The 19,598-nt window shown below is 47.1% G+C and overlaps 1 protein-coding gene across 8 annotated transcripts in view; it reads left to right on the forward strand.

The window, feature by feature from the left end:
• The window catches only part of tacc1 (transforming, acidic coiled-coil containing protein 1), a 232,938-nt gene that overhangs the window by 159,738 nt on the left and 53,602 nt on the right, over nucleotides 1-19,598 (forward strand). For all 8 annotated transcript variants that reach the window (XR_015074252.1, XM_085971170.1, XM_085971167.1 and 5 more), the window contains one exon: nucleotides 8,665-8,725. Coding sequence is in view for 7 of the 8 variants with exons in the window: in XM_085971170.1 (XP_085827296.1) it covers nucleotides 8,665-8,725 (61 nt within the window). In the remaining variant the exon portion in view is untranslated. The remainder of the gene's footprint in view (nucleotides 1-8,664; nucleotides 8,726-19,598) is intronic.

Genomic DNA, 19,598 nt, shown 5'->3' on the forward strand with positions numbered 1-19,598 from the left:
TGCTGAGCAACAATCAACAAAGTCAGTAGGATGTTCAACGACACAGCGAAAACAGTGGAATATAAAGTAGAGAAGGTAATGACTGAATTGCACAGTGCTCCAGTCAGATGCTAGATGCCGATCACATCCAGTTCTGGTCGCCAAGATACAAGAGAGACATTCAAGCACTGGAGGCGGAGCAGAGAAGAACCACGAGCCTGAGCTCCAGTGTCAGGAATCTTAAGTTACGAGGAAAGGCCTGTGAATGAGTATTGCATCCAGTTCTGGTCACCACACTTTAGAAAGGATGTGAAGGCCCTTGAGAGGGTGCAGAGGAGATTTACCAGAATGTTTCCGGGGATGGGGGATCTTAGCTACAAGGACAGGTTGGAGAAGCTGGATTTGTTTTCATTAGAGCAAAGGAGGTTGAGGGGTGATTTGATAGAGGTGTACAAGATTATGACGGGTTTGGATAGGCTAGACGGGGAAAGGCTGTTCCCACTAGTTGATGGTACAAGGACTAGGGGACACGGATTTAAGGTTTTGGGCAAGAGATACAGGGGGGGTGTGAGGAAAAACTTTTTTACGCAGCAAGTGGTGAGGACCTGGAACTCGCTGCTGACGGAAGTGGTGGAAGCGGAGACACTCGGGGCAGGATTTTCATTGGGCCGTGGAGGCGGGATTGAAGGCGTGTGGGGGGTTAAAATCTCGAAATCGGGGGGCACAAACTCATCCCGCCCCCCAACCTGCCTCCATGCCAGTTTCAAAGGAGGTGGGTACCCGACCCGTGCTGGGAGCCGCCTCCCCGAGTCGGGAAGGGGATTAGTGCCAATTAACTACCTGTTAACAGGTAGTTAATAGGCAGTTTTTAGCCTAATCCCTATTTTTATTGCTGAAGTGTGGGATTTCCGACGGCTCCAAACCACGCCAAGTTAGTGAGGCGGGCCGTCGGGCTGAAAGACTTGGAGGGTTCGAGATGTCCGGTGTTCAGGTGAGTGATGGGTGCATGAGTGAAGAGGTAAGTGTGTTTGGTGTGTGTAAAGTGTTTAAAGAAGTTTTACTTACCTTTACTTATCTTTACAGCCTTCCTTCCTTCAGGTCTCGGGAGTCCTTCATCTCACTGGCACAGAAAGCAGAATGGCCCCGAGCTGTCAAAAGTTGCAGCATTCAGCTTTCTGTTCTGGAGAGATCTCTAAATCAGCCTGAGAGGGAGGAATTAACTTGAGTACAGATTGTCAGTGTTTGACAGCTTCAAACAGCTGTCAAACGCTGATATTTCATCTGTCAAAAGCTTTTGACAGATGAAATGTCAATCTGTGACGTCACCTGTTGCCGGGTGGCCCTTAATTGGCCTGCTGAGCCCGCTGGGCGGGCTCAACAAGGTCAATCAAGTGAAAATCGCGTGGGTTGGCCACAACTCGATGGAGGCAGGACTACAACCGCGAAAGTTGTAGTCCCGCCTTCTACACGCCTCTTCAATGAAAATCCAGTCCTCAATGTTTTCAAGGGGAGACTGGATAGGCACTTGAGGGAAATAAACTGGCGGGGCTACGGGGATAGAGCGGGGGAATGGGACTGACTGGATTGCTCTACAGAGAGCCGGCACAGACTCGATGGGCTGAATGGCCTCCTTCTGTGCCGTTTTGACTCTATGGGCAGAAATTCAGTTGGTTTGCGCCTCCCGTTAGCGCTTTAATAGGGCGCAAAGCAACTAGCGCCCGTGCGCGGTGATGTTTGCGCCGTTCACAAAATTAACTAGACATTTTGCGGTGGCGCTAAACACTACCGCCACGATCTCCTGACGGTAGCACCCCGGACCGGATATTGAGTGGCGCCCCCGCCTTACCGCCTGCCACTAGCAACGACAGGTTGAGGGGAGCGTTTTGCAGTCAGGAAGGGACTGGGGGAGCGCTATTTAAAGGCGACCGCTTCCTGCCTTTTTTTGTTGGTGACTTTTTTGCACCACGCATTCTGAGAGAGAGAGAGAGAGAGAGAGAGACTTCTGGAGAGATTCAACGCTGTGTGAAGGAGTTTTGGGTACTGAGCAGCACGTTGCAGGTTCATTTTGATTTGACCTTCCTTGTATCGATTTAGAAGAGACTGTGGGGGCTGCACTCTGAGCTCTTTCCCTGGGTCTCTCCATTGTTCTTTCCAGCAGATTTGATGTACAGGTCTCTCCAGGCTGAGATTCAAGGCTGCAATGAGCAGGGTGTGGATGGAGTGCAAGATCAACCCTCCCTTTAAGAACTGGCCGGCGCCAGTGTGTCTGTGTTCCATTGCTGACTGACATCACATGAGCTTCGCCAGCGCTCTGAGGTAGCGCCTCGCTCCTCGGCTTTTGCGCCTTAAGAGAGGTGTGTAGCGCCTGATTTAGCGCTCCAATCACCTCCGGGGGCGATAAAAACCAAGTTTGCAGTCGGATGTGATAATTAGCGTCAGGCGCTAATCTTTGCACCCGGCCGATAATTGCGCCCCAAAAGGGGCGATACTGAATTTTTCCCCCATGACTCTAACCTACCTGAATAGACTGGAGAAGCTAGGATTTTTTTCCCTAGAGCAGAGAAGATTGAGAGGAGATTTGATAGAAGTGTTCAAAATCATGAGGGGTCTGGACAGAGTAGATAGAGAGAAACTGTTCCCATTGGCCGAAGGGTCGAGAACCAGAGGACACAGATTTAAGGTGATTGGCAAAAGAACCAAAGGCGACATGAGGGAAAACTTTTTTACGCAGCGAGTGGTTGGGATCTGGAATGCACTGCCTGAAAGGGTGGTGGAGGCAGACTCGATCGTGGCTTTCAAAAGGGAATTGGATAAGTACCGGAAGGAAAAAAATTTGCAGGGCTACGGGGAAAGGGCGGGGGAGTGGGACTAGCTGAAGTGCTCTCGCAGAGAGCTGGCACAGGCCGAATGGCCTCCTTCTGTGCTGTAACCCTTCTCTGATTCTAATCTTGGGCTGTTCAGCCAGGAAAGAGACGAATAACAAATGAGAGGTGCTCTTATAGAGGGATAGAAGGTAGTTAAGGGTATAGAAACAGTTCCCTCTGAATACTACTTCACATTAAAATGCACAAGTGGAACATAAGAACATAAGAAATAGGAGCAGGAGTCGGCCATTCGGCCCCTTGAGCCTGCTCCGCCATTCAATAAGGTCATGGCTCCACTCTCCTGCACTATCCCCGTATCCCTTGATTCCCTTAATATCCAAAAATCTATCGATCTCAGTCTTGAATATACGCAATGACTGAGTAGAACTAAGGGACACAGGTTCAAATGAGACAAGGATCATTTTTGGGACAGGTATCAGGAAATTTTTCTTCTGACAGAACGCGATCAACATGTGGAATAAACCTCCAGAGAGAGTAACGGAGACAAAATCCCTGGAATCGTTTGGGAAACAATCGGCTGTTAGAGCGGGGGGAATGTTAGGTTCCCTCTAGGTGGATAATTTAAGATGAGCCGAATAGCCTTGTGATCTTTTCTCTGTCCCTCCATGTGGGAATGGAACACGCCTCTGTCACGTGGCTGTCCTGGTGGTACGTGTGAGTTTGCAACATGGCCATTCTGTGAACCCCGGGTGTGCGGACCCCTCTGTGGCACAGCGCATTTTAACACCAACATGCTAAGACACTGAGTCAACAATGGGTATTGTTCCACCTCAGGAAATATCCCTGTGCGTTTGTAAGCATTTTATACATATTTGATGCATCTGTGGGAGCACGAATTCTATTTTTCCTCTCTCGTCACTTACACTTATATTGTGCCTAATTCATTTGAATTGAACATAAGAAGTAGGAGCAGGAGTAGGCCATACGGCCCCTTGGGCCTGCTCCGCCATTCAATAGGATCATGGCTGATCCGAATCTAGACTCACGTCCACCTCCCTGCCCGCTCCCCGTAACCCCTAATTCCCTTATTAGCTAGGAAACTGTCTATCTCCGTTTTAAATTTATTTAGTGTCGCAGCTCTCTGAGTTAGCAAATTCCATAGATTTACTACCCTCTGAGTGAAGAAGTTTCTCCTCATCTCAGTTTTGAAAGGGCAGCCCCTTATTCTAAGATTATGCCCCCTAGTTCTAGTCTCACCCATCAGTGGAAACATCCTCCCCGCATCCACCCGATCAATCCCCCTCACAATCTTATATGTTTCGATAAGATCGCCTCTCATTCTCCTGAACTCCAATGAGTAGAGTCCCAACCTACTCAACCTTTCCTCATACGTCAACCCCCTCATCTCCGGAATCAACCGAGTGAACCTTCTCTGAACTGCCTCGAGAGCAATTGGAGCCTACCCATCTCTCCGCTCATTTATATTTGATTAATTGACTCAACTTTCCCTGTTTACGCTTTATTCATGAATGCAAATTGTCCTGTATTCATTCCAGAATGTCGGCCTTACTGCAAACAGTCTGTTGTTTGTTTGGCCTGAGACTCCCTGTCATCTGTACATGAACCATTGTCTTCTGGGGAGGGTGGGGGGTGGGGGGGGAAAGAAATATATTGAAGGAGATTGAAGAGTTCAGAGCCACGGACAATTTGTTTCATCAGGCAATACAATTGCACTCCATTTTCTTTTGTCATTGTAATTACAGGACAATTTTTTTTTTCTGAACAATAAGAAAACTCAAGCTGACTTGAACCCACAACCTCCTGACCCAGAGGTGAGGGTGCTGTCCACTGAGCCACGACTGACATCTGAGTGCACGATAAAGCTGTGCCCTGTTCAAGACATGTTTAAATGTCACTCGTAGCCTCGGCTAACTGCTGAGCCACAGCTGACAACTTGGGCTCAAATGGTTAAAAAGGGCTGTTTTGGGGATTATGGTAAGTTTGAACGTTAGTGTCGCGGTTTATGATGTGCTTCTCTTCTTCGAAATTTTGATTTCCAATTGAAACTTTTCTGAGGCAGGTACCAAAACTGACACTGCAACACCCCTACCTCACGGTGCTCCCCTCGAGATGCCTACTTGGAGTGTCTTCAAAGGCATGTTGGCAGCAACAGTGCCCCTTTAACACTGCTCAAGCAAGGGGTGATGTAAAGCAGCTACGCTCCACCCCATTGCTAATCAGCTGTGGCTCAGTGGGCAGCACACTCGCCTCTGAGTCAGAAGGTTGTTCAAGTCCCACTCTAGGAGACTTGAAGCGCATAAAAAAGGTTGACACTCCAATGCAGTGCTGAGGGAGTGCTGCTCTGTCGGAGGTGCTGTCTTTCGGATGAGACGTTAAACCGAGGCCCCGTCTGCCCTCTCAGGTGGACGTAAAAGATCCCGCGGCACTATTTCGAAGAAAAGCAGGGGAGTTAGCCCTGGTGTCCTGGCCAATATTTATCCCTCAATCAACATAACAAAAACTGATTATTTGGTGATTATCACATTGCTGTGTGTGGGAGCTTGCTGTGCGCAAATTGGCTACCGCGTTTCCCACATTACAACAGTGTCGACACTCCAAAAGTACTTCATTGGCTGTAAAGCGCTTTGAGACGTCCAGTGGTCGTGAAAGGCACTATATAAATGCAAGTCAGTCTTTCTTTCAAGTTGGTAACTGACCAATAACAACAACATCTTGCATTTATATAGCACCTTTAACTTAGTAAAACATCGCAAGGAGCATAATCAGACAATAAAATTGACACCGAGCCAAAGAAGGAGACATTAGGGCAGGTGACCAAAAGCTTGGTCAAAGACGTGGGTTTTAAGGAGTATCTTAAAGGAGGAGAGAGAGGTTTAGGGAGTAGAATTCCAGAGCTTAGGGTCTAGACAACTGAAGGCACGGCCACCAATGGAGCAGGGTGAAGAAGGCCAGGGATGCACAAGGTGCTAGAATTGGAGGAGCGCTGAGTTCTCAGAGGGTTGTGGGGCTGGAGGAGGTGAGAGCGCGGCCGCCAATGGTGGAGCGATTAAAATCGGGGGAAGGGCAAGATGCCAGAATTGGAGGAGCGCAGAGATCTCGGAGGGTTTAGCTTTATAATTTATCGATTTAGGCTCAGCATTGAACCACCAAAAGGAGGTATCGTATCTTTATCCTCTTTGGTGCATTGCGAAGCTCAGGGGAAATGACTGACCTCTTGTGTAGTGAATGTTTCTGATGCTTAATGACTGCTGTGTGTCCGTAATTGGTACCTTGAATCAGAGTCATTCATTGGAGATCTTTTTTGTGGTGACAATGACTACTGAAAAACTTGTATTATTTTTGTCGGTAATGAATGAAACATCCTTTGCCTGTTTCATCGGTTGCCAACAAACAATCCCTCTCGCCCATACCACAACCACTGGCTGATTGAGAGGGCCGGCAGACAGGAATTCCAAGCTGATGATGACTTCGTGACACAGTGGATTGATGACCAAAGCTGTGCGTGGGTCATCATCTCCAGACAGACACTGTCAAACAGTAAACTTTCAGAGACGCCTTCAGTTGGAAGTCATTTATAATCTTGAATTTGGGCAGTTGTGCGCCTCCCTTCACAACTCTCAAAACCCGATGCAATGTACAAAGCTGATACTCTGCAGAAGGAGAATGCTGGAAGAAGAATGCTCAGTTCACTGGCTCCACCTGTGGCACAGAATGTTAGCAAGAAAACTCTTACCGTTCCCCACATACGCATTTCCTCACTGAGGCATCATAGGGACACACAGTGGAGACGAATGCTCTGTCTTTGCTAACTTTAGTGCCTTTTTATTCAGATGCACTTTTTCACTAATGAGGCAGTGGAAATTCCACTTTTCACCCTAATTAATAGGCGAGGCACCTCTCTGTGGGAGTAGCTGGAGGGAGAGTCACATGGCCCAGGAGAATTAGTGGGACCAATCACGGGCACTAGAGGAGGTCCTCTACAAAGTGGCGTTGGCAGGAGCCTGGAACAGGGCAACTATTGAGGCATTGATCCTGTGAGTAGACTTACACAATATTACACAGTATTTACAACACAGAAACTGGCCATTCGGCCCGTCAGGTCGATGCCGGTGTTTATGCTCCACAGGACCCCTGCCTATCTCGCCGCCTTACTTCATCTAACATATCCTTTCTATTAAAACAAATCATAGAATCATACAGCACAGAAGGAGGCCACGCAGCCCGCCGTGCCTGTGCCACCTCTTTGAAAGAGCTCTCCAATTTAGTCCCGCACCTCAGCTTTCTCCCCATAACCCGGCAAATTAGTCCTCTTCAAGTACATGTCCAGTTGCCTTTGGAAAGTTCCTATAGAATCTGATTCCACCACCCTTTCAGGCAGTGAGTTCCAGATCTTAACAACCTTCCGTGCGCAAAAAAATTCTGCTCTTTTTCCCACTAGTTCTTTTACTAATGATCTTAAATCTGTGACCTCTGGTTGCCTTTGTCATAAATCGCAACTTCGACAAGAAGTAACTCAGGAAGTACTACTGAACAGCCAGCTGAGGGCGCTGTCCGAGGAGTATAAACACTCGGGCGTGGGCCCAGCTTGGCCAGAGATAATCTGGAAACAGGAAGCTAGTGACTACTAACGAGACCTCCATGTTTTGTTACAAGTCGATTAAAGTCTTGCTTTATGTACAATCAAGTGCGTAGTGAGTCTTTATTATGTCAGCCTTCATACAGAGACAGCTGCCATTTATTTTCCCCAACATAAGAATTAGGAGCAGGAGTGGGCCATACGGCCCCTCGAGCCAGCTCCGCCATTCAATAAGATCATGGCTGATCATCGACCTCAACTCCACTTTCCCACCCGATCGCCATATCCCTTGTTTCCCCTAGAGCCCAATAATCTATCGATCTCAGCTTTGATTATACTCAATGATTCAGCATCCACAGCCCTTTGAGGTAGAGAATCCCAAAGATTCACAACCCTCTGAGCGAAGAAATTCCTCCTCATCTCAGTCTAAAATGGCCGACCTCTTATCCTGAGACTGTGCCCCCTAGTGCTGGACTCTCCAGCCAGGGAGAAACAACCTCTCAGCATCTACCCTGTCAATCCCCCTCAGAATCTTATATCTTTCAATGAGATCACTTCCCACTCTTCTAAACTCCAGAGAGTACAGGCCCAATCTACTCCATCTCTCCTCATAGGACAACCCTGTTTATGCTGATCTTTACAAAATCGCCCATAACTTTGGAGTGGATGGAGGAGATTTTGGGAGGTTGGGGAACGTTTCTGGCGTTAAATGGTGCCATTGTGCTTAAGGGTTTAACGGGTTCTCTGAACAGCCTCAGATTGTGCCTTTACAGTGAGTGCGTTTGACTCAAGCTGCCGCGAAATACCTCTGGATGTTGAGTTTTAAAGTACACGGGGAATCGATCAAATAAAAAGGAGAGCTCGTCAGCATCGCAGCCCAGCTACAATTTGCCCCTGACGATTGTCCTGCCCTCACTTCAGTCAGCATGGAGGGATAGTATCTCTATTGGGTAAAACGAGATTGTCTGGGCATTGTATTCACAGAATCAACTTGTGTGTAACATTATTCCGCAGCGACCAGGAGGCTGGAACTGTGCTGGCATGCAATGAAATGAAAGCTTTTTTTTTTCAATCTCTTGCATTTCAAGCAAATTCTGTTTCTCGTTCCTTTTGTCTTTTAAAGCCCACTGCTAGCATGCGCATTGGCTCTTTGAGTTATTCAAATCAAGGTCAGATGAAATCTTGTGCTCATAGTATGCGACGATGTGATTTGACTGTTCTCCCGTATTTTTTTCCCCTCTCTCTCTCTTTCTCACTGTGAAGGAATGCTTGCCGAGTGAAGAAGTATGAAAACCAGTCTCTGGTGTTGGATGTGTGCTCGCAGGTAATTTTCCACGTTGTTTAGTTTTTTTTTTATTCATTCATGGGATGTGGGCGTCGCTGGCAATGCCAGCATTTATTGCCCATCCCTAATTGCCCTTGAGAAGGTGGTGGTGAGCCGCCTTCTTGAACTGCTGTAGTCCGTGTGGTGAAGGCGCTCCCACAGCGCTGTTAGGGAGGGAGTTCCAGGATTTTGACCCAGCGACGATGAAGGATCGGCCGATATACTTCCAAGTCAGGATGCTGTGTGACTTGGAGGGGAACTTGGAGGTGGTGGTGTTCCCATGCGCCTGCTGCCCTTGTCCTTCTAGGTGGAAGAGGTTGCAGGTTTGGGAGGTGCTGCCGAAGAAGCCTTGGCGAGTGGCTGCAGTGCCTCTTGTAGATGGTACACACTGCAGCCATGGTACGCCGGTGGTGGAGGGAGTGAATGTTTAAGGCAATCGAGAGCAGCGTAACTAAGACTCTCGGTGTTATTGGAGATTGCACCTGCATCCCACATGCAAAGCCAACAGTTCCTTGCCATGTGGCTCCTGCTCAGGTTGATTTGCAGCCTAACCAGACCAGAGATGGGTTGGTGGGGTGGGGTAGGGTGGAGGAGGAGAGGAGAAAGATCTCCATCTGACCCTGCTAGTGTACATGTGAGTACTTTATCATTTTTATACCTTATAACCTTATTTTAGCCATACCGTACACCAGAGTTGTCTGAAAGCTGGATTTATAAAGTTCAAACTTGCATTTCTATAGCGCCTTTAACAGGATGTCCCAAAGTGCTTCACAGCCAATGAAGTACTTCTGAATTGTAGTCGCTGTTGTAATGAAGGGAAACGCAGCAGACAATTTGTCCTACAAACAGCAAGAGATAAATGACTGGATAATCTGTTTTTTATTGATGTTGACTGGGGTAAAATGTTGGCCAGGAGATATCCGCTGCTCATCTTCGCAATAGTGCCACAGGACGTCCACCTGAGAGAGTAGACAGAGCATCAGTTAAACATCTCATCCGAAAGACGGCACCTCCGACAGTGCGGCTCTCCCTCAGCCCTGCACTGGGAGTGTCGGCCTAGATTCTGGTCTTTGGAGTGGGGCGCTTGAACCCACAACCTTCTGGTTCAGAGGCGAGAGAGCTGCCGCGGAGCCACGGCTGACACTTACATTCACCCGGCTGCATTTATTGAGCTCATATATTCTGCCACTCTTCGTCATAATTCCAAAAATAGACACAAGGACTGACAAAAGGGGACATTTACCAATCTCGTGCTGCCAGTGGGGAGTTGCGCTTGAAGGGAGCATGGATCGGAGGCAAGGATACGACGCTGGAGCGTCGCTCCAATTGCTGTGTTTGATTTGCTCCATTGAACATGAACATGCGCTGGAATCTGGCATTAACTTTTGGCCACTTGAGTTGGGAGGGAGCTGTTCTTTAGACAGCATTGACTGTATCGAATATAGGTTTTGGCTTCATGCTCAGGCCCAAACCGAAATGGGGCATTGAGCAGGTTATTCTTTTACTTTTGAGCTCTTTCTTTACTCATTTCCTACATTACAACAGTGACCACACTTTCAAAAGTACTTCATTGGCTGTAAAGCGCTTTGGGACGTCCGGAGGTCGCGAAAGGCGCGATAGAAACGCGAGACTTTTCTTTTATTTGCTATGCTGTGTTTTCCCATGTTGACATGAGCCGCTCCCTTGGGCGGCGTAGCCTTGGTGAAGTGTCTCGTTGGTAGACCCAACACGACGATGACACAACATCGTATCACTGTGCTGGCAGTCACGTCAGCCTGTACAAACTGTTTTTTTTTTGTAAGCTTAACCAAGAACTCTAAAAAGAAATCGCACTGTACCAGATATAACGTTACGGCAATGCTGTAGCAGAGTATTCAGCGAGGTTAGTCCAGGGCTGAGCCATCGCAATAACTCCCAACTGCAGCAACAATCCCTCGTCAACTTTACTGTCACAGCTCCCACCCCCACCCGTTCCTTCAAGGTTCCCTCCTCCCCTCCTTGGTCACCATTCTCCCGCTGAGAAGAGCAGATTGCCTGCTCTGTTAATGACCTCTCGACTCTCAGGGGCACGTGAGCACTTCTTTACTTGGAATAGCTAGGCTGGGGTCAAACCATTCAAAATCAAAGGGAGAAAATTCTCCCTTCGGCATTAACCACTGAAGTATTTTTGATTACGGTGTGGATCATGAAGTCACTGGGTGGGATATTCCAGTAGTCTGCAGGTTCTGTGGGATGCCCACTTCATTGGGAGGGTGATATACTCAGTCACATAACACAACCATTTCATGTTCCATTTTGGGGTATTTTTCTGTTGATTGAAGGCTTGGACTGGTTCTAATATTTGTCATATTTGGTTTTGTTACCTCGACCGTTCAATCACTTGACTTCCTGCAATGTTTCTGCGCTGCTGCTCTGTGATTGGCCGTTAGGGTTTCTGTGAGCATCCGCAGTGTTTGAAGGGGCGATGTCTTGATGGCAGCCTTGCTCTGGGGAGAGGACAGGGTACTGAATTTGGATGATCAGTCATGATCGCATTGAATGGCGGAGCAGGCTCGAGGGGCCAAGTGGCCTACTCCTGCTCCTATCTTCTATGTTTCTATGTTGCTCTGTGTTTGCCAAATGTTGTGACACAATTCATGTCCTAACAGGCCTAGTTGCACCGCAAAAACATTGACAACAACAAGTTGCATTTATATAGCGCCTTTAATGTAGCAAAATGACCCAGAGCTCTTCACAGGAGCGATTATCAGACAAAAACCTGACACCGAGCCACATAAGGAGAGGCGACCAAAAGCTTGGTCAAAGAGCTAGGTTTTAGGCGGGTCTTAAGAACATAAGAAATAGGAGCAGGAGTAGGCCATACAGCTCCTCGAGCCTGCTCCGCCATTCAGTAAGATCGTGGCTGATCTTTGACCTCAATTCCATTTTCCCGCCTGACCTCCATATCCCTTGATTTGCTTAGTGTCCAAAAATCCATCTATCTCAGCCTTGAATATACTCAACGACTCAGCATCCACAGCACTCTGGGGTAGAGAATTCCGAAGATTCACAACCCTCTGAGTGAAGAAATTCCTCTTCATCTCAGTCCTGAATGGCCGACCCCTTCTCCTGAGGCTATGACCCCTAGTTCGAGACTCTCCAGCCAGGGGAAACAGCCTCTCAGTATCTACCCTGGCAAGCCCACTCAAAGGTCTTAAAGCAGGACAGAGAGAGATAGAGAGGTATAGGGAGGGAATTCCAGAGCTTAGGGCCTGGACAGGTGAAGGCACAGCCGCCAATGGAGGCCAAAAAAAAACCCGTTCGTCTACAACAAGCCAGACTGCACCATTTCTTTTTCAAAACAAAAACTTACATCAAACAAACCATACGATGCAACTTGAGTTTATGCTGACCGAACAAACACTAACCAAAAGAACAGGGACAGCTGGGTTGCAGAATCAACACTGGGTACAGTGGCTTCGGCCAAGTTGAGATGCAGGAGGACCTGAAACTCAAGTTAGTGGATCCCTGAGTCCACAGGTGTCAGGATGGAGTCAGGGACAGGTTACAGATTAAGGTATGAAGTGAAGTTCTAAGCAGGCAGAATGTGGCCGGTTCTGATATCAGTGTGAAATATGTTGACGACACCATGAGTTCCGATCATTTCGGAGGACCTGATGACCACCAGGGTGCCAATTAGCTTGATCAGTTCTGGTAGCCCATTTACTGGTGCTCGTTGCTGGCTCTCTGGGATATGGCACCTGGCCAAACAGTCATATTACACCGTGTTTGGCAGTGCAGACTCTCCCTTTTCTGTTGGGAGTGGAACTGGTCAGATAATTCATGAGCGGCACAGGTGCCAGAGAATTTCCCAGCTCCTTCTCATGAGTGAGAGAAAGGTCAGTGACGATGAGCGGCCACCAATTAGAAGTTACGCTGCAGCTATACAAAAACCTGGTTAGACCACACCTGGAGTACTGTGAGCAGTTCTGGGCACCACACCTTAGGAAGGATAGATTGGCCTTGGAGGGAGTGCAGCGTAGGTTTACCAGAATGATACCCGGACTCCAAGGGTTAAGTTACGAGGAGAGATTACACAAACTAGGGTTGTATTCCCTATAATTTAGAAGGTTAAGGGGTGATCTGATCAAAGTTTTCAAGATATTAAGGGGAACAGATAGGGTAGATAGAGAGAAACTATTTCCGCTGGTTGGGGATTCTAGGACTAGGGGGCAGAGTCTAAAAATTAGAGCCAGACCTCTCGGGAGTGAAATTAGGAACATTTCTACACAAAATCACAGAATCACAGAATCACAGAAACCCCACAGTGCAGATAGAGGCCATTTCGGCCCATCGAGCCTGCACCGACACATATCCCACCCGATCCCCGTAACCCCTACACCAACACATATTCCCACCCTATCCCCGTAACCCCACGTATTTAATCCCCCTAACACTAAGGGTCAATTTATCATAGCCAATCAACCTAACCCGCACATCTTTGGACTGTGGGAGGAAACCGGAGCACCCGGAGGAAACCCACGCAAACACGGGGAGAATGTGCAAACTCCACACAGACAGTCGCCCGAGGCCGGATTCGAACCCGGGTCCCTGGCGCTGTGAGGCAACAGTGCTAACCACTATGCCACCGTGCTGAAAATGTGGTAGAAGTTTGGAACTCTCTTCCGCAAACGGCAACTGATGCTAGATCAATTGTTAATTTTAAACCTGAGATTGATAGATTTTTGTTAACCAAAGGGATATGGGCCAAAGGCGGGGTATATGGAGTTAGGTCTCAGATCCGCCATGATCTCATTGAATGGTGGAACAGGCCCAAGGGGCTGACTGGCCAACACCTGTCCCTATGTCTTTTCTCACTTCAGATGCTGATGGGTCCGTGATTGCCAGTATTGGCTGTTTTTATTATATATTTTGGAAGTAAGGCTCCCGGTCAATGTTGCATTGGGACGAGGGGAGGGGGGAGCAAACGAAAGAGGAATGTCTCATCATTCTAGTCCGCCAGAAGATAGACTGGAGAAGCTGGGGTTGTTCTCCTTCGAGCAGAGAAGGCTAAGAGAAGATTTGATAGAGGTGTTCAAAATCATGAAGGGTTTAGATAGAGTAAATAAAGAGAAACTGTTTCCAGTGTCTGAAGGGTTGAGAACCAGAGGGCACAGATTTAAGGTGATTGGCAAAAGAACCAGAGGCGACATGAGGAAAAGCTTTTTTTACACAATGAGTGGTTAGGATTTGGAATGCACTGCCTGATAGGGTGGTGGATACAGATTCAATAGTAGCCTTCAAAAGGAAATTGGATAAATACTTGAAGGAGAAAAAATTGCAGGGATCTGGGGAAAGAGCGGGGGAGTGGGACTAACTGGATTGCTCTTCGAAAGAGCCGGCGCAGACTGGATGGGCTGAATGGCCTCCCTTTGTGCTGTACTATTCTATGATTCTAACAGGCTCGAGGGGCTGAATGGCCTCCCCCTGTTCCTATGTTCCGAATGAACGACCACCATTTCATCTCATTCAGCGAGTGCAATGGGGGGGAAGAAGAAAAAGGAGAATAGGAAAAGGTCACAGCCAGCAGGCGAGGCAGCAGTCCTATTGGTGAGGTCAGGTGGCTCATTGTGTCATTAAAATAACCCGCCCACGTAACAGCAAGCCTACAAAGAAGCGAGTCTTCAGAACCTCACAGCTCCATTGGGAACACACCACTTTAATGAGAGCAGCTTCTACTGAAAGCAGAGTTTGGTTTTCAGCTCCAGAATTTGGTTTCTACCCCCACAGTTTGGTTTTTCAAGTGGGAAAACCTTTCTTCCTGACAACAACAACAACAATATATTTTTGTATATAGCACCTTTAACATAATCAAACATCCCAAGGCGCTTCACAGGAGAGTTATCAAACAAAGTTTGACAGCAAGCCATATAAGTGGATATTAGGACGGATCAAAGAGGGAGGTTTTAAGGAGGGTCATCGAGCCATAACGGCACAGAAGGAGGCCATTCAGCCCATCGAGTCTGTGCCGGCTCTCTGCAGAGCAATCCAGTCAGTCCCATTCCCCCGCTCTATCCCCGTAGCCCTGCAAGTTTATTTCCCTCAAGTGTCTATCCAGTCTCCCCTTGAAAACATTGAGCGTCTCCGCTTCCACCACTTCCGTCAGCAGCGAGTTCCAGGTCCTCACCACTCGCTGCGTAAAACAGTTTATCCTCACATCCCCCCTGTATCTCTTGCCCAAAACGTTAAATCTGTGTCCTCTAGTCCTTGTACCATCAACTAGTGGGAACAGCCTTTCAGAAGGGTCTTAAAGAAGGAGAGAGAGGCAGAGAGGTTTAGGGAGGGAATTCCAGAGCTTAGGGCCTTAGTAGCTGAAGGCAGGGCCGCCAATGGTGGAGTGATTAAAATCGGGGATGTGCAAGTGGCAAGAATTAGAGGAGCGTAGATATCTTGTAGGGTGTACAGAGATAGAAAGGGGCTAGATTGAGGGATTCGAGGATGAGAATTTTAAAATCAAGGCGTTGCTGGACTGTATAACATGGAGTGAGATAGAGGGATATGAACGAGCAGAGCAATCACCAACCATTTCTACTCGGCACTCCTTTGCGCACACGATTGTTTTAGTAAAATGTCATCACAGTAATAGCTGCCGCCTCTGATATCCCGTGACCTTCTGGAGAAGGATGGGCTGCAGCAGACACGAGGGTAAATTCACCGATCCTGCACTTCCAGTGTGGGTTAGAGCTGAGTCCACGGCACTGAAACACCGACCCACATTCCCACTGGGAGTGCGGGATAGCTGAATACACCTTGGGATACCCACTTGAGGCTGAACGTTTGCGATTTGTTTTTGTGGTGTGGGGCGGTGGGGGTGGGGGGGATCTAGTTTTTTTTGTAAAGTGACTTTTAATTTTAATTTTCAACGCAGTTGTCACAAGTTACACAAGCCCCAGTGGCTGTCAACCAATACCAACGCAAGGGTTTGCCAAGCACGCCCTTTTGAAGTAGAATAGGACCCAGTGAAAATGTTCAAAAATGGATTTTAATCTGGAGATTAAAACTTCAATCACACCAAATGCAGGAACGTGATAAGGAAAGAAACACAATTCTGTGGAATTACGGGAATGGTGGCATCGTGGTTCTGTTACTGGACTAGTAATCCAGAGGCCTGGACTAATGATAGGGTAAGACAGTTGAAATGCAGTGGCGGACATTTAAGGAGATATTTCATAACTCTCAACAAAAATATATTCCAGTGAGAGAGATTTTAAGAGAAGGAAGCACCATCTGTGGCTAACTAAGGAAGTAAAGGATGGTATCAAATTGAAAACAAAGGCATACAATGTTGCCAAGATTGGTAGGGGACCAGAGGATTGGGAGATTTTTAAAAAACAGCAAAGGATGACTAAAAAAATAGTAAAGAGAGAGATGATGAATTATGAGAGGAAACTGGCAAGAAATATTAAAACAGATAGTAAGAGCTTCGACAGGTATATAAAAAGGAAGAGAGTAGCTAAAGTAAACGTTGGTCCCTTAGAGGATGAGACTGGGGAATTAATAATGGGGAACGGGAAAATGGCAGAGACCCTGAACAAATATTTTGTATCTGTCTTCACGGTAGAAGACACAAACAACATCCCAATAATAGATAATCAAGGAGCCACAGGGAGGGGGGAAATAAAGACAATCACTATCACTAAGGAAATAGTACTTGGTAAAATAATGGGACTAAAAGATGACAAGTCCCCTGGACCAGATGGTCTGCATCCTAGGGTCTTTAAAAAAGTGGCTGTAGAGATAGTGGATGCATTGGTTGCAATATACCAAAATTCCCTGGACTCTGGAGAGGTCCCAGCGGATTGGAAAACCGCAAATGTAACACAGACAGAAAGCAGGAAACTATAAACCAGTTAGCCTAACATCGGTCATTGGGAAAATGCTGGAGTCCTTCATTAAGGAAGCAGTAGCAGGGCATTTGGAAAATATACTGCAGTCAAACAGAGTCAGCATGGTTTTAGGAAAGGGAAATCATGTTTAACAAATTTGCTGGAGTTCTTTGAGGATGTAATGAGCAAGGTGGACAAAGGTGAACCAGTGGATGGGGTGTATTTGGATTTCCAGAAGGCATTCGATAAGGTGCCACATAAAAGGTTACTGCATAAGATAAGAGCTCACGGAGTTGGGGGTAATATATTAGCATGGATAGAGAACTGGCTAACTAACAGAAAGCAGAGAGTCATTTTCCGGTTGGCAAACGGTAACTAGTGGGGTGCCACAGGGATCGGTGCTCAACTATTTACAATCTACATTAATGACCTGGATGAAGGGACCGAGTGTAATGTAGCCAAGTTTGCGGATGATACAAAGATGGGTGGGAAAGCAAGTTGTGCAGAGGACTCAAAGAATCTGCAAAGGGATATAGACAGGCTAGGTGAGTGGGCAAACATTTGGCAGATGGAGTATAATGTGGGAAAGTGCGAGTTATCCACTTTGGCAAGAAAAATAAAAAAGCAAACTATTATTTAAATAGAGAGAGATTACAAAATGCTACAGTTCAGAGGGACCTGGGGGCCCTTGTGCATGAAACACAAAAAGTTAGCATGCAGGTACAGCAAGTAATCAAAAAGGCAAATGGAATGTTGGCCTTTATTGCAAGGGGGTTGGAGTATAAAAGCAGGGAAGTCCTGCTACAACTGTACAGGGTATTGGTGAGACCACACCTTGAGTACTGCGTACAGTTTTGGTCTCCTTATTTAAGGATGGATATACTTGCATTGGAGGCAGTTCAGAGACGATTCACTCGGTTAATTCCAGAGATGAGGGGGTTGACTTATGAGGAAAGGTTAAGCAGGCTGGGCCTATACTCATTGGAATTTAGAAGAATGAGAGGTGATCTTATTGAAACATATAAGATACTGAGGGGGCTCGACAAGGTAGATGCAGAGAGGATGTTTCCCCTCGTGGGGGAATCTAGAACTTGGGGGCACAGTTTCAGAATAAAGGGTCGCCGTTTTAGAACTGAGATGAGGAGGAATTTCTTCTCTCAGAGGGTCGTAAATCTGTGGAATTCTCTGCCCCAGAGAGCTGTGGAGGCTGGGTCATTAAATACATTTAAGGTGAAGATAGACAGATTTTTGCAAGATAAGGGAGTGAAGGGTTATGGGGAGCGAGCAGGGAAGTGGCTTTGAGCCCAAGATCAGCCATGATCTTATTGAATGGCAGAGCAGGCTCGAGGGGCCAAGTGGCCTATTCCTGCTCCTATTTCTTATGTTCTTATCCAGAGACGTGAGTTCAAATCCCGCCATGACAGCTGGGGAATTTAAATTCAGTTAATTAAATAAGCCTGGAATAAAAAGCGAGTATCAGTAATGGTGGTCATTTTTTATTGTCGTAAAAGCCCGTCTGGTTCACTAATGTCCTTCAGGGAAGGAAATCTACTGTTCTTACCCGGTCTGGCCTATATGTGACTCAGACCCACAGCAATGTGGTTGACTCTTAACTGCCCTCTTAAATGGCCTAGCAAGCCACTCAGTTGTCAAGAAGGCAGCTCACCACCACCTTCTCACGGGCAATTAGGATGGGCAATAAATTCTGGCTTTGCCAGTGATGCCCACAACCTGTGAATGAATTAAAGAAAGTTGTAGTTCACTGGAGCTCAACTAAGGAGCCTCGTTAGCGCAAACATTTGAGGGGGAATAAACTAGCCAGAAAGTTATATTTCTCTGCAACTGCACTAACCTGCCAGGAGTATGGAGGACACGTAATGGCTGGGAGAGAGTTACACACATTTAACAAGTTCTGATCACAAACTGGAAAGTTTTACACATCGTTCTATAACCCGAGAGACAGCCACCGCTTTGCATTTGCTGCCAGTCAGATGTGCAATGTGTTTTTATTAATGAAACCTGCTCCGCCACAGTTTTGTTGGAGGGTGGTGGTGCCGTCGGTGAGATTTTCCATGCAGCTTCATAACTCCCACTGTCAGCTGTGTTTCCAGGCAGGTTTCTGCCACATGCACTGGATCTGAGTCCACAGCAGAGTTCAGTTGACGCGAGGTGCCATTCTCGGTTAATTTGACAAGGCAACACACAACACAGGAGCATTACTGTTAAAAAGCAATAAAGTGGATCCCGTGATAGAGCGGCGATGCTTCGCTTTGTGCGCCAAAATAAAACAAGAAGGGGTACTTTGCGTTAGAGGGAGCGCAACGAAGGTTCACCAGACTGATTCCTGGGATGAGGGGATTGTCCTATGAGGAGAGACTGAGTAGACTAGGCTTATAATCCCTAGAGTTTACAAGAACGAGAGGTGATCTCATTGAAACATATAAAATTCTTAAAGGGGATTGACAGGGTAGATGCTGGGAGGCCGTTTCCCCTGGCTGGAGAGTCTAGGAAAAATAGAAAAGCAGAGTATTTTTTAAATGGTGAGAGATTGGGAAATGTTGGTGTTCAGAGGGATCTGGGTGTCGTTGTACACGAATCACTGAAAGTTAACATGCAGGTACAGCAAGCAATTAGTATGTTGGCCTATATTACAAGAGGATTTGAGTATAAGAGTAAAGACGTCTTACTGCAATTATATAGGGCCCCTGGTGAGACCACACCTGGAGTATTGTGTACAGTTTTGGTCTCCTTACCTAAGGAAGGATATACTTGCCATAGAGGGAGTGCAACGAAGGTTCACCAGACTGGTTCCTGGGATGGGGGGATTGTCCTATGAGGAGAGATTGAGTAGACTAGGCCTATATTCTCTAGAGTTTGAAGAACGAGACGTGATCTCATTGAAACATACAAAATTCTTAAAGGGGATTGACAGGGTAGATGCAGGGAGGATGTTTCTCCTGGCTGGGGAGTCTAGAACCAGGGGTCACAGTCTCAGAATAAGGGGTCGG

This window comes from Somniosus microcephalus, chromosome 30 (genome assembly GCF_052327205.1).
Source record: "Somniosus microcephalus isolate GS21.2 chromosome 30, FLI_Smic_1.0, whole genome shotgun sequence".
Lineage (NCBI taxonomy): Eukaryota > Metazoa > Chordata > Chondrichthyes > Squaliformes > Somniosidae > Somniosus > Somniosus microcephalus.